Raw genomic sequence first — 25595 nt, 5'->3', positions numbered from 1 at the left:
GCTATTTTTTGTACAAAACGAGAGGAAATTAGAGATGGCATTTGGTTCAATCTAATATTGATCATATTTATTAAAAATCGTAAAATTCATTTCGAGTTAAATACTGTTGTAATTAATTATAAAATTTCTCATCACTATCTGGTAGGTTTAATATTAAAAAAGTTTTTCAGTGATATTAGTGTAGATGATAAGATTTATAAAAGGTTTCATAACGACAACAAAATTGAGGATGAATTACTGATACCACACATAAAGGAAATATTAATGATTTTTATTAACAATTGGTATTTCAATATTCTTACGATAACTCACAAACTAAATCATGTGATAATCTTATCGCAAAAATAAGCCCTGGACAACTAACAGATTGCTATAAAAATATCCAAAAAGGATGCTGCCTTTAAGAGATGGAAAAATTCCGCTTCAAATACCGTAATAATTATAGAACTGACTATAACAAAATCAGGAATAGGGTTTTTAAAATGATAAGAGATAAAAATTACTAAATAAAAATGAAATTAGAATAATAATCCCAAAAAACTTTGGCAGTTCTTTAATCTTTTAGAAACAGCATTTTAAAGCAGATGAGTAATTTTGGAACTGGGGAAGATATTGTTAGTAAATCTGCTATATCTTTCGCCTAACAGGTTGAAAATATAATTCCAAAGTGTAGTGTAGCAACCTAAAACACTAGTCAATCGATTGCTGATTTAATAAGTTTTTCCTTAAATACAGGCACTTTTGCTGATTTAATGAAGGTTCCCATAATAAGACCCATATTTAAACAGGGTGATCGTAGTTTACTAAATTATTATAGGCCTATAGCTATTCTCACAGTAACTGAAAAAGGTTTAGAAAAATACACGTTAAATTATTAAAATAATTACTTACTAGAAAATAATATATTATGTAAAAACCATTTTGGACTTCAGAGAGGAAAGTGTGTTGGAGATTTAATGATTGAATTTGTCGACTTCATAAACAATAAATTAAATGCAAATTGTCACGTTTTTACGGGTTTTGTAGATAACAGTAAAGTTTTTGATACCCTCAGTCATGAAATCCTATTTATTGGTTCAAAAAGAATAGGAATTTTCGATCATCTCCTTGACTGATTTTGAAGTTATTTAAAAGATAGAAAATTTGTGTTAAAATAGGTAATAGTTTTAGCAATCCGATGAATTGTAATTTTTGGGTGTCACAAGGAAGTCACTTAGGCCCGATTTTAAATCCAATTTATGCTAATGAAATTTTAAACAATCTATCCTACAGTTTAGCTTTTATGCATGCTGATGATACTGTACTTTTAGTTGCACACAAAAACCTTCATGCAGCAGAATCTTTATTTCGGGATCATTTTAATAAATTTTTAATTTGGTTTCATAGTTACCAACTCGTTATAAACAAAAAAAAAAAATATGCTCGTACATTTCAAATCTGCTCATGTGAAATCTGTTCCTTGCCCACATCAATTGCACAAAATTACACTTTTCCCTTCAGACTCGGTAATTAATAATAATGGGCCATGTACTCGTAATAGATTGACAGTAACCAATGAGATTAAATAGCTGGGTGTAATAATCAGCAAGAAATTGAAATGAGATAATCACTTAAAAAAACTTTCTTATAAAATTAGAGCTTGTATGAATAGATTCTATTACCTAAAACTGTCCTCCCACGTAAAACTCTTTTACTAATGTATAAAGCCTTAATGGAATCTTTAATAAGATTCGGTGTAGAGGTATGGGGTTTGGTAGCTGATTAGCATTTAAAAATTATAACTAAAGTTCAAAAAAGAGCGCTTAAAGTGGTTTCAGGCTTTTTGTTAAACTACCTAAATTTCAGTCTTTATAAGCATTGTAATACTTTGACATACAATAGGTTACCATTATTTCTCTTTGTAAATTATTTTTTCAAAATAATAAATACCTAGTAAATAGTACTTTACCTCTTTATTTACGACACAGGAGAACCTACACGGTACCAAATTACTTTAATTTATCCTACTCTACTAAAGGGCATTTATATGTGTATCTGTCTGTGTGTAAGTGTCCGTCCCACTTAGCTTAGCACCGGAATTTACCGATCACTAGCGGAAATCCCAATTTGTTAGTACATGTCTCCTAGTGGTTTGATCTATATTTGTTATAAAATTACATATCGATATATCGATTATATGCGAAATATATATTAATAATATTTTTTTTTATTTCTGTGATTGTATTCTTCATAAAATGATGAACTATAACCAGAAAGTAAGCACCGGAATGTACTAATCACTAGCGGAAAATCCCGATTCGTTAGTACCAATTTCTAGAGTTAAATTTCTAATTTAACTCTAGAAATGTTTTATTTTCGTTAAAACAATTGACATCATTAAAAAAAAAATTTTTACACAAAAGGTAATCAATCTTGAACACCTAATATCTAATAATATAATCGCATTCCCAGACGCCGCCCGGCAGTGCAACCCGCCCGAAGGGCCTAGCTGCGGAGGGCTTGCCTACTTTTCGCAAAAGTCTGCAGCTAGTATGTTAAGAAGACTTTAAAAATCCAAATTCCAACCATTTTTAACAAATTACCTTCACATATTTTGGAAATAAATAGAACGAAAATATCTGAAAATGAAATTTCTATTTTTTTATTAGCGGGAATTTCTTAATAGCTATTTTTACATTTATTACAAAATATTTTTTGTACTACGTATTAATTATCAATTGTTTTTTTTTTTTTTTTTTTTTTTTTTTTTTTTTTTTTTTTTTTTTTTTTATATATCATAACAGTTACTTTCATTTTTATTATAAAATTTATCATCTATGTATTACTAATTTTGTACTTTATATTGTAATATATAATCTGTAATATGCAAGAACAGCCTTAACTTAGATGTACGCATGAATTAAAAATTACCTTTACGTAAACTTTTTTTTAATTAATTTAAGCTTATAATAATTATTTTTTTACTCAAATTTATTTATATAATTTTATAAATTAATCTCATATTCAATTAACTTTTATTTACTTTTGTTTAACTATCTGACGCCAACTTATTTAAAAAATGTGTACTATTTACTTAGGATATAAGTATTTTTTTCATTGTATTTTTTTGTGTTGTACTGTGTAAATAACTTGTATTCAAATTATGTTAATACGGGAACCAGTTGATAAAACTTACATCTTAGCGGGACCCTGTATTGTTCAATTTTATGAAAATATTTAAATAGAATATATAAATAAAATAAAAAGTGAAATTGTTATTATTATTACTACTACTGTCTTAGTAGCAATGTCACCTTCACTAAAACCATCATTACCATTCTAATTATAAGTGCGTTAAAAATAGAATATAAATCAAAAGTCAATAATATCTCCGGTATAATTTATAATTTGTAAAACTGTTATAAGAGATATAAAATTTGATTTATATGTTTGCACTACGTGGATGATTCGTAATTGATAAATATACATAAGTGTATAACAACTCCTGTACAGAGATCACAAAGTAATTTGCATATAAATACAAAATATATCTGAAATAAAGAAATATTTAAAAATTCAAGGAAATCTAAATCAATTATTTTTAAAGGTTCTAGATCGTCACGTGATGTACATTTTAAAAAATATAAGTTTTACGTCATAGTTACGAATAAATCGGATTAAAGACGTGCGTGTAAAACTTTATCATTCTAATATCATAAAGCGCTTAAGAGTATATATAATATACGCGTATATACTCATATATCCTTACACCCCAACGCGCGCGCGCACACACACATAATTTTTTTTTAATAAGTAAAAAATCAATAACGTGATTATTCAAAAGCATACACTTTCCCAATATTAACTTAAAAAATAAAGAAAAAATCATCAGTAAGATTCAGAAAAACTAAGTAGGATTTTGATTCAAAACTGTAAATTTAAATGTATTAATAGAAACTTGAACAAAATTTTCCCCTTAAATTTGTAATGTAAATAATATAACGGATGATTCAAAAAGGACTTCAAAACTTTAAAAAAATAAAAATGTATTGAGACAACTTACAGATTTCGTTGAGGTCTCAATTCATAGAAAAACACAAGTCTGTCCTCCAGCATTCACTTTGGTTCGATCCCAGCTGAAGATTTTTTTTTTCATTCCAGACTGTAGCCAGTTAGTCGAGAATTACTTCTACAACTGTGACCTTATTTCGAAGTCATAGCTCAACAAGATCTGCAGGCAAACCCGATCAAGTTTCAAGAAAATCTCGAACTTCTAGGCGGTAGTGAGGTGATGCGCCGTATTGCTAATAGTAATGGCGCCCATTTTCGTTACCATCGTCTTAATGAGGAATTGGAAAATTTTGAAGCGTCCAGATAAACGATAACATTTACGGTTACCTCCTGGAAGAATAATGGGCTGTAGAGTCTTTGTTTGCTTAGGGCATAAAAAAATTGAACTACCATGAATTTGCTGCAAAATTTGATGAGGGTTTTCGCTACCCCATATTCGGTAGTGTTCACCTTACCACTAATGTGAAACGTTGACTCATCATTAAAAATTACATTGATTAAAAAATTATCGTTGTCTGCAATTTTATCTACCATTTCCACACCAAACTGAAGCCGATCAATTTAGTCGTCATCAGTATTGTGTTGAACTGTGGTTACTTTGTATGGCTTCAAGTGCAATCGTTCATGTATTACGCGCCAAACAGTCGTTTATGAAATGTCAATCTCACGTGACACACGTCGAGTTAATTTCTTCAGACTACGTGCAAAGCTTTTTTTGAGTTGCTGCACAGCAACTTCAGAGACGCATGGGCATCCTTGTGATTTTGTATATGTAACAGAAAAACATACCTCAACGAAGGTTTGATGCTGAAAGTAAATTGTATCCCTACTAAGAGTAATTTTTGTATTCTGTACTAAAATTACGTTGAACTGCACTTGCTGACTGCAAATTGTGAAATCTAAACACACAGCGACCATATTCCGCACTAGTAAATATATATTTTTTTAACGACACTGGTGGCTGAATTCGGTATTAATAAACTACTTAAGTGAAAACTTGATATGTTTTGCTATGAAATGAAACCTCAGTTATCTAAATAAATTTTTTTATGCTTTTAAACGTGTGAAGTCCTTTTTGAATCACATATAAATAACCTTAATCAGTTTATGAATATATACGTAAACTGATTAAGGATAACCAATTTATGTATATATTAATCATAAATAAAGTCCTGGCTACAGTCTGGAATGACTATACACAAATATACATTTGTATTTATATTTCACTAGGTCATATATATATACATATTTGAACTAGTATAATGTCTTTCATTAAATATATATTTTTTAATCTTGTGTGTGTGTGTGTGTGTGCGCACACACACACACACACACACACACACCCGGCACACACTAGCGACCCGGCAATGCTTCGCTATTGCTAGATTTGATGAGTATATATATATATATACATATATATTAATCTATATATATATATATATATATATATATATAGATTAAATGAATACAATTGAGAGTTTGATAAAACATTAAAAAAATGAACATTAAGGAACTTCACAAAATTTAACCTTTCCCTTTTCTCTTTCTCCCTTCCCCTTCTCCCGTTTCCTTTTTACCTTTTTCCCTATTTTCCTTTTCCCATCTTCATTTTTACCATGTTTTCTTTCTCCCATTTCCCCTTTCCCTTTTCTTCCCATTTATCTTTCCCTTATTTCCCTTTTTCCCTTCTTGTTTCTCCCTTTCCCCTTTTCTTTTTTCTCTTTTCCCCTTTCAATTTTACTTTTCCCGTTTTTATTTCTCCCCGTTTTACCTTTTTCCCATTTTCCCCTTCTTCCCTTTTTACCTTCATATTTTTACGTTTTTCGATCTTTCCCTATTTCCCTTTTTCGATTTTTCCCTTTCTCTCTTTTTCCCCGCGCGTAAATCGGTCCATTGGTTTTTTAATCTATAGCGGACACATATATCGAAAACATTGAAATGGAATCGTAAAATATTTAATAAAGCGTGTGCTGCTTTTGGGTCTAACCGACAGCGCTGTTTTTTAAAAAAAAAAACATTTTTTTACCTGTCACAGATGTGACATCTTAGGTATATAAATAGTAGGTATATAAAAACACGAGCGTATTCGAATGCAACGTTGTATCAAAATTTCAAAGCAGTCGGTGGAGAACTTCCGGAGATTTAAGTTTTTGAATAATCGAACATTTACATTTTTATTTATATAGATATACACAACGAAATCGATGAAATATTAAATGAAATTAACAAATACCATAAAGACATTAAATTAACAAGTGAAGTGGAATGTGAAAAGAGTTTAGAGTTTCTTGATGACCATATCCCATTGGAATGGGAAAATATATGACTTGGTTCGTTAAAGTCTTCGGGAAAATATTTAAACTATCTGTCAGCTCAGCCCATGTATAAAAAGATAATAATAAAAAAGGTGTAATAAAAACTTTTGTAGAGGTTTAACGTTTACGAACCCGACGGACAGAAGAAAGATAGTTAGGAAAAAAAACTTTTATTAAAAAATAATTATCCCACAAAATTAGTTAATAGTATTTACCGTGATAGGTTTTATGAAATATGCAGTCCTAAAGATAACAACAGCAACATTATGGGACATACTGTGTGTGCTGAAAACGATTAACAGCACTATATAACCATTCCATGTATCCAGAATTTGTCTGAAAAATTAAAGATGTTTTGAAACAAAAATAGAAAGTGGTGCTTAAAAACTTCAACAATTTTAACCAATTTTACTCTAAATTAAAATCACCAATTGAGAAACGTAAACAGTCTAACGTAGTGCATAGTATTCAATGTAATGATTGCCAAGGGCAAACCATGCAATATTTAAAAAAATAATTGGAGGCGCATAAGTATCGCAAACATGATGTTACAGCGTTATCCACACATGGAAGAGAGAATTAACACAGTTTTAATTATGAGCAAGTAAAAATGTTAGATTATGATGTGAATAATCTAACATTATTTGCATAGACTGATACTTTAAATGATTCATATTATCAAATTTAAAAATTTTATTAAGAACACAACGGATATTAATGTGTTTAATGGAGTGTATGCTAGTATAATTTAATATATTTTATCTGATTTAAATGTAGTAATAAACGATTAATATATAGGATTATTGTGTAAAAGAATGTATATTTTGGTATATGATTCATTATGCTTCAAAATTGTTATCAAATTTCCGGTATGGCTGAATTATAAGATAAGTAAACCATTGAATATGGACCAGTCCAGTATTGTTGATCATATGATTAAGTGGGTTATGTTTTCCAGTTACACTTGATAAAGCTTCGAATTTGAAGCAAAACGTCATTATATTTTTACCTCCTTGTACGAAGTAAAGGAAGTATTGGATCCCAAAAAATCTCGGTTTCAGATTTCAACGGAAATATCCATTTTGACCAACCCTGAATCCATTCTGACTAGTTTCGGCGTGACGTCTGTACGTACGTACGTATGTATTTCGCATAACACAAAAACGATTAGCCGTAGGATGTTGAAATTTAGGATTTAGGACTGTTGTAACATCTGGTTGTGCACCTCCCTTTTTTATTGCAATCAACTGAACCAAAGTGTCCATAAAAGCCCAAAATCCAAAAACATTTGAATTTTAGACTTTTTCTTAACTGCAGTAATAAGCCCACATTGAGAGCTTTTCAACGATATATCATAAGTGGTACTAATTTTCATTGGTTCCAGATTTATAGCCAAATAAAACTTTAAAGAAAGAAATATTTGGATCTTACAAAGGGAAGGCACATCGGTTCGAATCCGACTTCATATACATATGTTTTTTTAACTTTTTTTTTAAATTGAAATATATTCATTAATTAATAATTATTAACCTCAGATTGTAAAAAAACGTTTACAATAAATAATAATTCAATAATAACAATTTAAAAAAATCTGAAGTAATTAGTGAAATAAAATTTTATGTACTTTTCATTTTAATTCAAAATTTTTACAGAGGTTAATAATTATTAATAAATCAATACTTTTAAATTAAAAAAAATTTAAAACAATATATGTATATAAAGTCGGATTCGAACCGATGTGTCCATGGTTATGGATCTAACACGTTCTCACTTACACCACATAACTACATGAGCGAAGTGAAACAAAATTAATATATAAACTAACATAAAATGCTGATATGGACATCAAAAACATGTGATGCAATGTGGTGTCCACCACAATGCAATTGTTAACTGTCCACTTTATTAAAGACTTGGAGGACCTTATCTCACTTTCAAATGAAATAAATTTAAATGAACTGCAGTAAAAATGTGTATATGTAATTTAATAGGCGTACAAGGAAGTCGTGATCACATCAGATTTTTTTGTGTTTATTTTTGTTTACGTAATAATATTGTAAATGGTTGTCTTATCTGAAGATGTCTATAATAGTAAACAACAGAGAAGTTTTCATTTATGATTACACGCGCGCGCGCGTAATCATCATCGGTGTGTGTGTGTGTGTGTGTGTGTGTGTGTGTGTGTGTGTGTGTGTGTGTGTGAGCGCGCGCACACACACACACACACACACAATGAAAAGACTTAAAGTTATTAATAGTTAACTATTCCATAAGGAAGTACAGGACTACACGTAAGTATTTCTTTGGGTTTGGTTGCACGCACCAAGGCTTATATATGTTAGGAAAATATCTATCATCTGTCTTTTCCATCTTGACTTGAAGTTGTACTACACTTACTCAGATAGGATTGGTTATGTAAAAAAGTACCGTTCTACTTCATATAAAATATGATATAATTTTGAAAAAAGTTCAAGTATAACAGCTTTGAATTGCCTTTTGCTGCTATAAATAATACTTCCTAAATATTCATTTTTTTATGCAACACGGTTTTTGAGGTTTATCGCATAATTTATTTTACTATGAAATATAGTTAAATAAGTTATCTGTTAGATTATATTTTTAAAAAATACTGATAATAAAACAAATATTTAATTTATTATTAATATCTTTGGTACAAAAAAAATCTAATTCGAATAAAAAAATTTGAATAAATTTTACAAACTGCTAATTCTCTCATATATTCTTGGCCTTAATCTTTATCTTAAGATCACTTACCATTATCAAAGAATGCTGAAATTTAGCACATATAAATTTGTGTCAATTAACAAAAATCGGTACATGAATAAAAAAACTAGAGATTTTATTATAGCCCGAAAATACTCAACTCCTTAAACGCTTTATAATAGCTTTTTAAAATGCTCAACTCTTTTAAATCAATATTTTCATGTTGAAGAAAGTTTCAATTCTATTGACGACATCCTTGTTTTTTTTTTTATAAAGTCAGATAAACATGGAAAAGGAAAAGTGTGGATTTGTAAAATAAAAGCAATAATATTACATTCATTGAGGTTTAAATAAGTAGGGGTGAGTAGAGGACAAAAACTGTCGTGGAAGACAAAGACTGGAATATGTAAAACAGTAATGAGGCTGTAGGATGTAGTAAACATTTTGAGGTTAAAAAACTAGAACAGAATAGAGAATTGAAGCAAACCAGTAAAATAACTGATGACCCGGAAATAAAAATAGAAAGAGTTAAGTATAAAAGAACAATTCGAAATTTTATTTTTATTAGAAATCCGTTTCTATTATTTTCGTTATCTTTATTATTTACTTTTTTTGGAAAAATAATAATATATCCTTTAATGGTAATTTTTATCCTTTTAGTTCTACGCGCGCGCGCGCGCATGTGTACGCGTGTTTTTTCGATATTTCTCTACTTTGATAAAATTAATTTCGTAACTATTAAAAACAATATTTTTCTTTAAATTACTGTAACTAATAATTATTTAAATTCTAACTTTTAGAAGACATCGCCAAATTAAACACTATAGCAATAATGAATTAACCTCGCCTTATATGCCACCTACCTCCAAAAAGCCAAAATTTAAAAAAGAATCATAAAAGTACCAATTTTATTTAAAAGCTCCTTTTATATTTATAAATTTATTTTAAAATGTTATTTTAATTTCAAATTTGCATAGGTTAACTAAAACGTCTGGATAAAAACAAGAAACAATTGTATTTAGAGAAATGGCGTATAGAGATCGCTGCCGAATATGAATTACGGGTTCCTGGAAAGCAGGAATATTATGTATTTTTTCCTAAAAGTTTTTCAACTAATTTTCTTGATTTTTTTCTAAAAATGTTTTATATTTCTGAATTATATTATGCAATAATTAGTAAAACACTGAAGAAGGTGAAAGATATAAAACGTCACCCTAAATAGTCAATGAAGATGTATTTTTTAATTTAAAAAAACTTTTAACCAAGCTACATGAAAAAAAAATGGGAAGAACATTCCCTACAAAAGACAGGAATCGTCAAAATCGGTCCATTTGGTGAACAGTAAAGCATAAACAAACGTTTAGAAAATAATAACTAAAATACAATATATACGCATCGAACAGAAAACCTCTTTTTTAAAAAGTAAGTTAAAAACCTACTTTAGGAAAAAAATTACTTATTACTATAATAAAAGTTAAAATTACTATTAAAAAAATGTTACTTATTTTTAGGAAAAAATGCATTTAAACTGTCAGTTGATTTTATAAAAAGAAAACTTTTATTTTTTTTTTAATTAACATTTTTTACTGTAAAAAAAAAATAAAAATATTAAGTGATTAGTTTTTGATTTCTTCAAAGATTTTCCAAACTGATTCTTCAACGGGAAAATTAATGTTTATCTATCATAAGATTATCTAAGTAGTAAATAATGTTTAATCATAAGCTTATATAGTAGCCAAAAAAAAATATTTGATAGGCAGTTCCATATACGTAATCTTAATTGTATTAATCTAAATCTAAATAGTAAAATTTAAAAACTATGCTTGAATATTAGAAAACTAAAGCATTGTTATAATTTCGAATTTTTGAAGAAATAAAACCAAATAAAAGTTGTTTAAACTATGATTTATTGAAAAATGTTCCCTGTTCCAAACAAGGAATAGATGTATAATGAAAATAATTAATTTCAAAGAATATATTTTTTTTTGGAACCTCCACTTGTGCCTCGGTGTTTTAAATACGTCATAGTCTTAATAAAAATTGAGACAGACAGTGTAAATCAATACTTTAAAGTACTCCATTCTGTGGGAAACAATGCATTATATATTGTCACTCAACAGGGAAAGCGATTAAATTTTATTAAACGCTAAAGGAAAATCCCCAATTAAACAAACTGAAATAATTTACTTTAGATTATTTTTAAATTATTTAGTTTTCCTTCAGTCCATCGTCAGTGAATTAAATTTTTTAAGCCCTAAATGTTATGTTTTATACATAAAATCAGTTTCTTATTTAGTTGATTAAATATTTAAAAAAGTAACATGTAAGATTTCTTTTACTAGTTCAATTACTTCTAGTAACGTACAGACCAAATACTGATTTTTTTTATTCTACTGAAAAATTATCTTCCAACGTCACAGTATAAAATCGAAAAGAAATCTAATTCAGGAAACGTGTCGGTCTTGCCTCCATTCCAAGCTAACTCTACTGCAATAAATTTTGCCTCGTTTTAAAATCTATATGTCACTGGTGATCTTATTAAAAAGTGCAACAACGTTTCTTTTTATGCGAATAACAGAAAATGTAATTTTTTTATTTTAGGATAATTAATTATTTTTTACATTTAAAAATTCAGAAAGATTTATTTTTATTGTAATTTATATTTAATAAATCACTATCTTTTTCATTAAATAATAAATTTAATCTTAATGTTTACCATGTAAAGCAATTATAATATTCCCAATCATTTTTATGAAGAGAAGCTTGATTTGATGAATCAAGTATAGAATTACAACTTATTATAATTATCAAGTTTAGAACTTGTTTCTTATTATCATTCATAAACATCAATTCATTTTTTTTTCTAAACCTGGTTTAGAAAGAGACTAATACCATTAATTTAAAAAAATTGTCAATGTTACTTTTAAAATTACAGAAAATTTAAAGTAGTAGGACAAGAAACATAGATTAACGTGTAAAACACTTTCGATTAATTAACAATAATAAATTAAAGTATGCCATCTGATCGTAAATAAATTATAAAAAAGACAAATTTTAGACTCATTAAAATGGAAATGGTAAATAATATATCTAATCTGGTCAGATCCACTACGTAATATAATCACAGTGATATAACAGGGAAAACAATGGCTCTTTTTATCTTTACATTGTTTAGTTTTATTTTTATTAAGTTTAGCTGGTAAAATGTGGTATTTAAATAACAAAAATTACAACCACACACAAGTAATTAAGAAATTCATGCGATAAATGAAATTTTTAAAAAAATTACAAAATTGAATTTGATTATCATGACAATGATCATTCCACAAGTTTTGTGGAAAACCTGTGGAACGATCAACTCTCATGAGATCTAGTTTTCGAATTAGCTTTAATGAAAAGAAGGATCTACTAAGTGGAGCATGAGTTTTAAAAATGGGAAGAATAATGAATATCTAATGATCATTACCGAATTCAAGAAAAATCCTTGAAAACAGATTAAGAACCTCCATTTTTATCATTTGCTACAGAAAACAAAGAACTAAATTTATCTTAGGAACGTATTAGAGTCAATGAGTAGGTAGTTAAATTCATTAAAATCGGTGTTCCTCGGAAAAAAATACAATTTTTTTACAGCGACTTCACGAGGATAAATCTTGATTTATCCATTTTACCAATTAAATTTAATAAAGATAAAACTAAACAATGTAAATATGAAAAAAGTAGCCATCGTCGAGTTTCCCTTTACTTACTACAAATACGAGGTGTGTGAGAAAAGTAATGAGATTGGTAACATTGCCAGCGATCTGGCAACGCTGTGTCTACCGGTCTGTGCTAGACTGGTTTGTTCATCCTTTCCATATGCTCAGTACGAGTTTCAACTCCGTTCAGCCAACACATTATTTTTGACAGCGGCATCAGTGAGGTTGTGTTTTTGTTGTGCGTTACGAAAATGGAGCATCGGAATTTAGAGCAACGTTGTGCAATCAAGTTTTGTGTTAAACTTGGGGAATCCGCGAATGTGACCTTTGAAAAGGTGAAACAGGCCTTTGGAGGGGAACATTGCTTATCAAGAGCACAAGTTTTCCGCTGGCACAAATCATTTTTGGAAGGCCGAGAACACATTGAAGATCAACCTCGCTCAGGGAGACCTTCAACTTCAAAATCTGACGAAAACGTTGAGCGTGTGAGGGTTCTCGTGAGAACATACCGTCGTTTAACAATAAGGATGACGAGTGAACAGTTAAATTTAAACACTTTTACCGTACATCAAATTTTGACAGACGATTTGGACATGCGAAAGGTTTGTACGAAATTGGTGCCGAAAGCCTCACAACGGAACAGAAGGACAATCGAAGAAACGTGTGCGTTGATCTTCTTGAGAGGATTGATAATGACCAAGAATTCTTCAACCGTGTGATCACAGGTGATGAATCCTGGATATTTGAGTACGATCCTGAAACAAAGCGAAGAGTGGCACACTTCGTCATCTCCTCGACCGAAAAAATGTCGAATGAGCAAATCAAAGATCAAAACCATGCTGATTTGCTTTTTTGACAGTAGGGGTATCGTGCATAAAGAATTTGTTCCTCCAGGACAAACTATTATCCAAATGATTTACAAAGGTGTCCTTGAAAGGCTCGGGAAAAGAGTGATTCGCGTGAGACCAGACATTGCAGACAAGTGGATGCTTCATCATGACAATGCCCTGTGTCATACGGCCATTTCCATCAGGGAATTTTTGGCCTCAAAACGCATTCCTGCGGTTTCTCAACCCCCCTATTCACCTGATTTGAGTCCTTGTGACTCTTTTCCTTTTCCCGAAATTGAAACATGTCTTAAAAGGACGTCATTTTGTAACTCTGGAGAACATTCAAAAGACTGTGACCGACCAGTTAAAAGCCCTACCAGTTAAAGCCTTCCAGCGCTGCTACCAGGAGTGAGAACAACGACTCCGCCGGTGTATAGCTTCCCAAGGGAACTACTTTGAAGGGGATAATATTGTTGTTTGAAAAAAATAAAAACTTTGGTAAGTAAAAAGTCAGTCTCATTACTTTTCTCACACACCTCGTAGATTACTATAAACAACAAACACGTTCTTAATTTTGAAGTCTTTGTAAAAAATAATAAATAATCTTTAATAAACGACATAACCCAAAACGGGACTCCATTTGGCTATTTACGAGGGTTTTGAACATAAAAAAACGAATTCGTCAGCTGCTAAAATTTATTAATAACAGATGTACGCTCTACATTAAAAACATAATTATGTAAAATCATCATCATAGCGTCATCATCCTCATAGCGTATTGTGCCATTAATCTATCCAGGTAAATTCTTCGACAGAATTGTTTTCGTAAAAACTGTCCAGTTTCACAACATCTACCACTTGCTATAGATGTAAAGAGTATGATGTGAATAATATTTTTAATAGGAAAGTTCCGTTTTTATTGATACATCTTACTGTAATAATCAAAAGTTTCAAATGCATTGTAAAGAATTAACACAAAATGTTCAATCACATTTAAGTTGAAAGCAACGTCGAACCATTCACTCTTCCCCAACCGTTTATTCCGTATTTGCGTAACAGTTGAGTAGTAACAATCTCGCGAACAGACCGCCCGAGTGAAGTATACTTTACGGATCTCATCAACCTTACAAAACAATTTCACTAAAATATTGTCGAATTCATTATTCCCTTAGTCTTATTTAATAATCCAAATGAATCTTTTCATATATATAATGATCGTAATAAGTAGGTTAATCAAGAACTGTTTTTAGTTAACAATTAATTATCTACCTATAATAGAATTCTGCTGTTCCATAGTATTTATTATATTTTAGATTTTCTCGAGTAAAGGATTTTCATCAAAATTAAACTTATAATAAATCACTTTTCATGGTTGGAGGGCAGCCTAAAAGTACAATATTAATTAAAATAAAGGATATCACGAGACTTAAGCATCTTAGCCTGTGACTGAACAACTAAGCCTCTTTATTTTAAAAACATAGCTATGTAATTACACAAAACAACAAAAAGATAAATGAGATGGCTCATATTTAAATCCTTAAATATACTGCATAAAAAAATAAGATTTTTCAAAAATATTGGAATTAATAGAATTCACCTTACACGAAATCCTGTTACAATAATTATGCCTTATATTACGTAATTGTACGTTGTATTATGTACAATATGTACATTATTTTTTTAATATTATATACATACCTATATATATATGATATAAGAAATAAAAAAATTATTCGAAATATTCAATTAAAAGGTAACAATTTCAAGATAACAATTCATTGTTAATTACCCATACCTTGTTCATAAAAAGAGTTATTTTAACAGTTTTTCTTTAAAAAAATTTAGTTTAATATAAAACTTTTTAATGGATGAGTAGACGAAAATTTAATCTTCAATAAATAATATAATATACCTACCAGATTTATATACAGGTAAAATTATAACATAATTTCAATAAACCGGTAAATGTTTATTTCTTTGAGAACACTGTTTAATCATTAACCTAAAATTCTAATCAGAATTTCATATTTACTACCGGAAGTTGTACATTTGTTACAAATTCCATTTCAGTCTGTTAATTGGTTTTAAAGCCGTCACATAAATTTTGTACCACACCAACACACGTGAGCAAATGCACATACCAACATTAGTTTGTTCATGTAAATGTGTTTGTTGCAGGGGTGAAAAATTAAGAATTATATACTTTATTGAGCTATAGGTAAAGTGAGCTGGTACAATTTACTGAAAATTAAAATATATACTAAATAAGACAGTCAATTAAAATGATTCTTTTACTGGATCATAAAAAGCCTATTAAACAAGGATTTTGAATGTTTTGCCTAGGGTAGCGAAGCAATTACTTATTTCGGACAACTGAAATCATGACGTTTTACAATCTGGCACATATTTATATCTTAATAATCATATATGCTCGTGTGTGTGTGTGCACGCGTGTGTGTGTATAACTCATAAAAAACTATTTTCATTTTCATCACGGAAAACATTCTCAAACAAAAATAATCTTTTATAGTTCCTTAAAAAGTTTTAAAATTCGAAGTTACATATTTTAAGAATAATACCAGATAGAATTATATCAGTTATATTATAAGTCACAATATTTATATAATTTATTACATCCGCTCTATTTTTAGAGTTTCCCTGCACTTTCACTGATTCAGAGGAATCGGAGTCACTTCGGGGTAAAAAAAAGTAATACTCTTTGTTGTTCTGCTTTAAAAATCATACAGCCCTTATCTCTTTTAAGTTGAAAATTCTGTAACTCCATGTCATCCTCTTCATTTCCACCCTTTCCTATTTCCTCATTTTCATTCGACCTGCAAAAGTTTTTAGTATCGATTAAATTTACTATCGATAATAATCCCTTACATTCTTCCCCTACATTATTCTCTGATCCGTTGTGTCGACCCCTCATACCTATCAAAACGTTTTCTTTTCTTTGTTTTTATTCCCTTGTAGTAAACATACGACACAAAAAACTTAGTATCTTTTAGTTCGACTTCATTTTTAACTACTTGAATCTTTTAATTATTACTTATACAAGACACTACAATAAGGTGCCTATTATTAGCAGGAGGTCCTATGTTCTATTTTATAAAATTAAAATCAGCATCACTTAAACTATCTGCCATGAGATTACTGTATAAATCAAGTACTTTTTCCTTCAAATCCATAAAGCTTTCTCTCTTATCTTCCTCACTAAATTATTAGTTCTTTCATCTCGTCTGATAACTTTTATAATTTCATCGAGTTTAGAATTTTCTTTTTCTTAATTTCATATTCTACTCTGTTCTTCCAAATAAATGGCAAAATTTAGATGAATGATTTCTCCTTTAACGATTTCTTTCATTTCAGATTTAATGTCGCTCTTTAATTTAAAAAATAAAAAAATAATGATAAGATTATTTATCAGTCGTAACAAATTTTTTCGATGTCCAAATTTTTATCATTGGAGTTTCCAATCCCCCAGTTTGTAATAATAATTTTTTCAATAACAAAAAGTTCATTCAAATAAAAACATTGATTTCACAGAATTTTTTACAAAAAGTTTTTTAATAAAAGAAAAGCTAAATCTAATAAGACTAACAATGTAATATAAATGCGACAAGAGATATACAACACACAATGCTAACTCGCAATACGAAATTCAACAACAATTTTGTAAAGAATGTAATCAGTCCAAAGTTCTTGACTTCTGAGACAAATTTTAGAGATATATGTTAAACAATTTAATTCAGCGTACAATCTCTCTTAAAATAGCTTTATAGGAAGATTTACAATTAAAAATTACCTAGACGTTACTAAATTTCAATTCTCATATTATTTATTCAATTCATTAATTTTATCAATTAACTGGAGCCACGCAAAACACGACTAAATTATAAGTAGTGTCAATTGCCACTCAGCTGAAATCACGAATTCAGTTGGCTAATAATTTTATTTTAATTTCTCACAGTTAGTTTTAATTTAATAAAAACTTTCTATACAGAAATAAAATTAATTGGAACATAAATAATAGCTACCACAATCCTGAAAAAAATAACATATCGTTAAATAGACAAGGATAGCTTGACCACTATATCCATGAATTGACGATCGATGAAAGATTTTACAGTACAGATTAATGTAGGAACATTAAAAAATCACAAATCACTAAAAATACTAATTTATCATTACGGAGATAATTTTTTTCTTTTCTTCCTTTTTAAGGGATAAAAATAGAATTAATTGCATTTACTGATAATTGTAAAGTATACATTTTTCACGGAGCTTATGATAAAATCAAAACTGAATCACACAAACCTAATCTTACAATAACTTCCTCGTTTACTAAGATAGGCGCGTAAGCTGGTACCCGCATGTTTAAAGTTAAGAGAAATGGTTTCTGAAAAAATGTCGATTCAAAACTTCTCTATACAACATCCGTAGTCTATTAATAAGCTACAAATACTTCAGGCTGTTGAATATTAATTAACTTTAAAAAATTAGTTAATTTTAATATTTTTCATAATTTAAATGGAATTATCAGTACTTAAACAGATGGTATGAGGTGTGACCCAATCAAATATTTCGCCAGAATTATTTATCAAGCCTTCTCGGCCAAGTGATGGGAGAAAATATATGATTCTTCCTGGGTCAAATTGCTCCCCACAGATCCAGTCTATGAGTGAATAGTTAAGCAATACACATTGCTTTAAAATAGAAACACCGTTGTTAGTTTAAGTCTAAAAAGTGACGCGTTTCTTATGGAACCAAAAATGGACCAAAAAATGAAACAACACAAAACGCAGGAAACATTGCAAACATATGGACCAGATGTCAAATACATTAAGAAAATATGTCAGTAGTATATACATTATATACTACTTACGTCATTAATGTGAAATGTTCAGCAACTGCTGATTCAAATTTATTTGATGAGCCACTTGTTTTCTCAAACACCAAAATAACTTTTCCCATAGGTGTTATTCTTGATATTTTAGAGCGAGAAAGACGATGTCCTTAGCATTACAAGGACTCTCAAAAAAATTTGTTGAGTACTCCAAAACAAGTATATACAGCGGATTTATTCTCTAATATGACAATGCACACCCGCGTGTCACAGAAATCTCAACGTGTTTTTTTGAAATTGTACAGGTGGGAAAACCATAATTCATCCACTTTACATCTCAGACCTCCTGTTTGACTTTTAATTATTGGAAAAGTTAATAGAACAACAAAGAAATTAACTGATCATCGAAGAAAACGTGACAATGTAGCAGTGAAACTGTCAAAACATTCCTGCATAGATCGAATGTATACTTCTACAGAAAGGCATTCGATATTCTCATTTACCGCTGGGAAAATTGTGGGATTAAATTCTGACGATAATGTAGAAAGCTAAAAAAATAATACCGATTTCATTTTTTCTATTAATTTTCGAGAACTAATGATACATTTTGAATATCCCTTGTCTAATATCTCTTACACTAGATCAATAGTTAAGCAAAAAAATCAAAAGTGTAAATATTTTACAAACTTTTATATCCTAAAAAATATATATTCATTTAAACATCAAGATATATTGATTTTTTTTTCCTTAGCCAGTTAGCAAAAAAATCCAATATATTACTCTAAATATATTATAAATTTTTATAATATTCTAATTATTCCTTGATGTTCCTGGCTAATAAATATGTCTAATTCAGTACATTGCAAGGTAATTTTTAATTTACATTGCATGTAATTTTTCAATACACCTTAATTTTTAGCTGTACAACAGCTACATAAAATATTAGCTGAAGTCGTATTAATACGAAAGAAATTGGTTGTACCTCACAACTTCACACCTGGTAGATCGTAATTAGTACACACAAATTAATATTAACGACATCGCCTAGACTTTATGTAAATCAAACAGCTAGTTTTCTATCTTCGGCTAATGAGCCGGAAGACTGGATTGATTTATCTAATGCAACATCAGCAAAAAACTTAAGTACCATTGTAAGGAAGTCCTTCGTTTTAAGTTACATGGCGGTAGCTAGTTCCTGTCTTGTCGGAAGAATACATCTGAATGAATGAACGAATCTTTATTATTCCTTAATTCACAATATAAAGACTAGATGTTACTAAACACACGAGTGTGGTAACAAATGACCACAAAGAGAATGTCTGTACGTGGGTATGAGCTGCAAATACAGCTATTAATACTAACATCTCATGAACAATATATACTGTACATCTACTAGCCACTCAGGTTTCGCTTCGCTCGCCCTTCCCATTTATCTAGAAAGCTCCACCCGTGAACCCCCGCTGTATTCCTTATCCTCATAGTTGTGAGAATACAGATAAATAATAATTAAAATATACAGCCTTTACAATTATCTGAAAAATAAACTAAATTACAAAAGACAGCATAGAAATAACTGTATTAACTAAGGTATACAGACTTTTGACGAGGAAAACTCACAACTTCACCTCCCAAGGGGGCTAGGGCTCGATCTCTGAATTGAAATCTTCCCTAGGATAACACGAATATATCCTGAAGATTTTAAAGCTACCGGTCGGTTTGTTCCCGCGTGATACTGTTGAAAACGGACAGACAGAACCCGCTACAAACCTTCACATACATATTCGTATATTAATTAGATTTACAATTCATTTATATCTACAGACTAAATATTATACTAGAGTTATGTTTATTCAACCAGATAATGTAATTTGAAAAGGGAAATGTACGGATGAAAAACAAAAATGTAATGAGTCCCTGCTGTCAGTAAAGTCGAGACCCTAAAATAAAGTCTTTAGTCAATAAAAATTTACAATTCGTACATGATTACAGAAATCTGTGGGTAAGAAAATTCCATATCTCAATGGTTAATTAAAAAATTAATAAATTATTATTCAGTATAATCCATTTATTTCATTTCTTAGCTTAGTCGTGAATGGAGTATGAATAGACTCATTTGGAATTACGTTTATTAATTTAATAGAAATATACATTATTTGTCCCCTACATATTGTTATATATGTATTAAAAGCCGGGTTGTCAAATGTAGTAGGATGATGTTCAAGCAACAAAAATATTTCTGTTTTTTTAAGATACATTAATAAATTTTTTATATACAAATGTTTACTGTTAAACATTAAATTCACTAAAAATATCATTGCTGGGATAAAACCTACGTTTACCCAAAGCCGCCTTTATTATATATTTTTGGATTATAAGTACTTTATTCGTGTAAGTTTTCGGCGCATCGCCCCATATCAATATCACAAATTGGAGAACAGATTGTGCGTACGCAAAATATATTAATCCAGCATTTTTTTTGTTTTTTTATTTACTTATTTTGTAAGAGATAAAAATTTTAATATCATATTTTCTGACACACATTGTTTATGTAACGATACCACTGCCAATGGGAAAACTTCTAACAGATAAATAATTAACACATTTGCCGAAGTAACGTACATACCATCGACATTTGTAGAATAAAGATGAGAATAACGAAGTTATAATCTTCATTTACACCAAAAAAAAGCCACTCTACAAAACAATGGATATTGCAATACTACTTCAGGAAATCAGCTGTTAAATTGGCTGCTGGTTTATACGAATCTGTAGTCATTAATACATTCTGTTTTAATGAGAATTTGATTAACTGACGTGTCAATCAACACTTTCAGTCATTTTAATTTAATTAGTTATAATATGTTATTATTTTTGTTATTATATGTTATTATATAGTTATTATATGTTATTATTATTTTAAAAGACATTGCAAATAACTTTATTTATGGTTTTTTACATTTAATATTTTTTATTAATATATCTGTTTTAATATATTTTTATACGATGTACAATATGCATTATGTGCAATTACTATTATAAAATAAATATTTTCTTTATATTCAATGTGTTCACACAGGTTCATTAATTAAACCAAATAAAAACGCGTCGGTTTAACATACAAATGCACTTTACGTAAAAAACCATTCATTTTTGTTATAATTTTGATAATCAAGCATTAACGATAAGGACATAAACTAAACATATCCGTGCAGTAAAAGCGATTGTACCAATCTTTATGACTGTTTAACATGACCTAAAAAGACACTGTGCTTCCCCTTCTCGTTTAGTTAAACATTTTACACCACCAAATAATTAATCTAATCATTAAATAGGCTCGTTAACTGTTAATTGCTATGTTCATTTCAGAATAATAGTTTTAGTAGATAAACACAAAAAACGTTTAGTACAGGTCTCTCTCTCTCTCTCTCTCTCTCTCTCACTCTCTCTCTCTCTCTCTCTCACTCTCTCTCTCTCTCTCTCTCTCTCTCTCTCTCTCTCTCTCTCTCTCTCTGTGTGTGTGTGTGTGTGTGTGTGCATCTCAAATCCGTTCGTTCGTTCGTTTGTTTGTATATCCTTACCGCGTTTCATAGTGCGTGAATTGCGTGAATTTGCTAAGATAAGTAAATAAATAGCAACCTGAAAAGAAGAAACAAGGAAATAATAAAAAATTGCGGTGTTTAAATTAATTTTGCAGTAGAATCAATTTCACAGTAGATAAAGGTAATCCACGTTAATAAAGTGGATAATGTATCGCAACTACTTTTTTTCATTTTCTTTATTGAGTAACATTTAAAAAAAAAGTATAAAAAAATAGTTAGATCACAAATTTTTGTCACAAAATACCACTAGTGGTATAATAAGGCTCTACAGGAAATTTCAGATAATTTAATTTCTAGTTGCTTTTAAGATTATTAAAAAAAAATATAAATAACTTTCCCTGTAAAAAATTAACAAGAAACCCAGCAAATTGAAACAAGTTCGTATTCTGTGACGATATAGAAGAAAAATTTTTACTAACCATTAGTTATATCTCAAAGTTTAGCGAAGAGAGAAACGTTTAAAAACAACTTACAATTCAATTTATCAGGTCAGATTTATATAAAACCACAAAATTTACCCCTTAATTTGCGTCCCAAGAATTACAGTTTGGCTCAATTTTACGAAGGGCGTAGAAATCAAGACGGAATCTTTCGCCAGCTGACACTCACTAACAAAGCAAATCTGAACTTATATTTGTATGAACTTTCTTCTTTATCTTCATCAGTAGAAAATATCTTGAAATTTTATTACATTCTTCTTGAATCATTCTATATAAAATTACACATAACTTATACATCAATTTTTTTTACTTGATGGGAATTTTTAGCGTTTGAAAAATGACATGTCTGACCGACATTTGAACCAGGGATTTCCACATAAAAGGCCGAAACGCTACCACTCCGCCATGGAGATCGGCTACTGCATTTTTGTTTGTACTCGTACGTAACATTATATAATCTATATACATAAAAATATAAATGTTCGTTTGTTCAAAATCTCCGAAAGTTCTTCACGATTGCTTTGAAATTTTGACACAACATTGCATTCGAATACGCGCGTTTTTATATACCTACTATTTATATACTTAAGATGTCACACCTGCGACAAGTAAAAACATGCCTTTTTTTTAAAAAAAACAGCGCTATCTGTTGGACGTAAAAGCAACAGACGCTGTACTAAATATTTTACGAATCCATTTCAATGTTTCCAATATGTATGTCCGCTATAGACTAAAAAACTACTGGACCGATTTACGCGCGGGGAAAAAGAGGGAAAGGGAAATAGGGAAAAATTCGATAAAGGGAAGAAGGTAAAAAAGGGAAGAATGGAAAAATAGAAAAAAGGAAATGGAAAGAAGATAAAAGAATAGGGGAAAAGAGGAAATAGGATGGGGAAAGGGGAAATAAGGGAAATTTAAATGGGGGATGAAAGGGAAAGAGTAATAAGGAGAAAGGGGAATGTGGCAAAAAATAAAATGGGGAAAGAGGAAAGGTGAGGAGGAAATGACCAGGGGGGAAGGGGGAATGGGAGAAAGGGGAAAGGTTAAATTTTGTGAAGTTCCGTAATGTTTATTTTATTAATGTTTAATCAAACTTTCAATTGTATTCCTTTAATCTATATGTATACTTAAACCTTAATATCATTTAGTGTACGTACAATATGACATATATCGGATAAAAGAATAATTTTTAATGCTGCAAAAATATATATATATATGTGTGTGTGTGTGTGTGTGTGTGTAAAATGTAATTATTATACTTCTCTGCAGAAGCTGATGAAATATTTCTAAAGTGCTACGTAAAATTTCCAAGTTTTTCTACTGGTAGGTAATGATTTTCAGTATATATAGGATTCCAGAAATAATTTGATTTTTTTTTCAGGTACACATCACTTCCGCCTAATTCAATTAATATGTTATCTCTACTAATCGAATCTAAAGTACGTTTGCCGCAATGTACGCCGCATAGTCGAGCTACAAAAAGGGAACTGCTACGTTCGCAAGGTGAACGTGATTTCTTTCTTGCTATTGTACGAGATGTTGCTACTGATTTAGATTTAAAATCATTATCGCAAAAGACAGTGGATAATCTAACCGTAAGTTAATGTTTTATTACTAGCCTACCTGTATTACTTAGTAGTAATTAAAAAAAAATCACCGTAAGAATATTATGGAATTTTTATAGAATCTTATATTGATAATATTGCGTACAATATATATATATATATATATATATATATATATATATATATATATATATATATATATATATATATATGAGCCTATGTGATTCTAAAATTAAGATAAAACTGTATATATTACATAGCCTAATAACTATTCCAACATTACAGGTGCTGCTAGATGCAGACGGTGCATCACTATTCCTGGTAGATGGACCTAGAGGAGGACGACAAACACTAGTATCAAAAGTATTTGACGTTCACAGTGGAGCAAGTAGATTTCTATTACCAGGAGGAGGGGCATCCGGAGATAATGAAGTACAAGTACCTTGGGGTGTTGGCGTCCTCGGCCATGTTGCTGATACGGGAGAAACGGTCAACTTACAAATAGCATGCGAGGTCAGTTAAAAAAAAATTATTTTCTTAAGTAATAATATCCTTCATTGCCCTAAGCGAACTAAATATATACCCAGATCTTTTCAGAATACAATGATTCCATTTAAGACTAGCCCAACGTAACATTTTGCAGTCAGTTGTACCACTAAAACATTAATCAGTATGTAACGCTTTCTAAAAGTAAGTTTGGTGTATCTTTTATCCCTAAGCAGAAACCCATTCCGGTGGGTTTCTGCGGTCTAGTGGTGAACGCGTCATCACATATAAGCCAATTTCGAAGTCGAGAATTCTGAGGTTAAAATGCCAGTAAAGCCAGTTACTTTTATATGGATTTGAATACTAGATCGTGGATACCGGTGTTCTTTGGTGGTTGGGATTCAATTAACCATACATCTCAAGAATGGCCGATCTGTACAAGACTGCATTTCATTTACAATCATACATATCATCCTCTGAAGTAATGCCTTATAGAGATTCTAGAGGCTAAACAGAAAAAAAAAATAGTTCTTAAGCAGAATTCTGTTACGGAACCACTAGTAAAATAGATGGTTGTTAATATTGCCGGTCAGTTATTATAACACCTGTTCTGCGATGCAACAAATCCTCGTTCAGATACATAAAAGTGTAGTTGTTTTAACTGATCCAAATGCCTGTATATACAGATATATTTTGGTTTGTTCAGGATTCAATTAAAGGAACAGTCTCACGAGTAGTTGAATTAATTGAGTAAAAGACTTTTCACTCATACTCACGTCCTACAAAGTATAAACTCAATAACTTCACAGATTGTTTAGCTGTGCCGTGCTCTATCATATTACGTATGATTGGGAGGGAAAGAGGCCTATTTAGGTATTTAAAGAAATCAAAGAAATGCAAAATTTGTCGCGCAATAGGCAAGGAACCCTTGTTTTCTTATTATAATAAAATTAAACCTTAACACTACAATAAACTGGAAAGAAAGGAGTAGGAGGTAATCAGGTAATCAGTACTGTCTAATATTTTATTTCGTGAGTCA

The 25595-nt window shown here is 29.9% G+C and overlaps 1 protein-coding gene across 1 annotated transcript in view; it reads left to right on the top strand.

The window, feature by feature from the left end:
• Positions 1–25595, top strand: part of LOC142324470 (dual 3',5'-cyclic-AMP and -GMP phosphodiesterase 11A-like) — a 148613-nt gene that overhangs the window by 30591 nt on the left and 92427 nt on the right. Inside the window, exons 3-4 of the mRNA XM_075365295.1 lie at positions 23887–24100; positions 24356–24583. Coding sequence (XP_075221410.1) covers positions 23887–24100; positions 24356–24583 — 442 coding nt within the window. The remainder of the gene's footprint in view (positions 1–23886; positions 24101–24355; positions 24584–25595) is intronic.

The sequence above is a fragment of the Lycorma delicatula genome, chromosome 5 (genome assembly GCF_047948215.1).
Source record: "Lycorma delicatula isolate Av1 chromosome 5, ASM4794821v1, whole genome shotgun sequence".
NCBI classification, from domain to species: Eukaryota; Metazoa; Arthropoda; class Insecta; order Hemiptera; family Fulgoridae; genus Lycorma; species Lycorma delicatula.
Note: the sequence above shows the minus strand (reverse complement) of the source record. Positions and strands in the feature narration are given on the sequence as shown.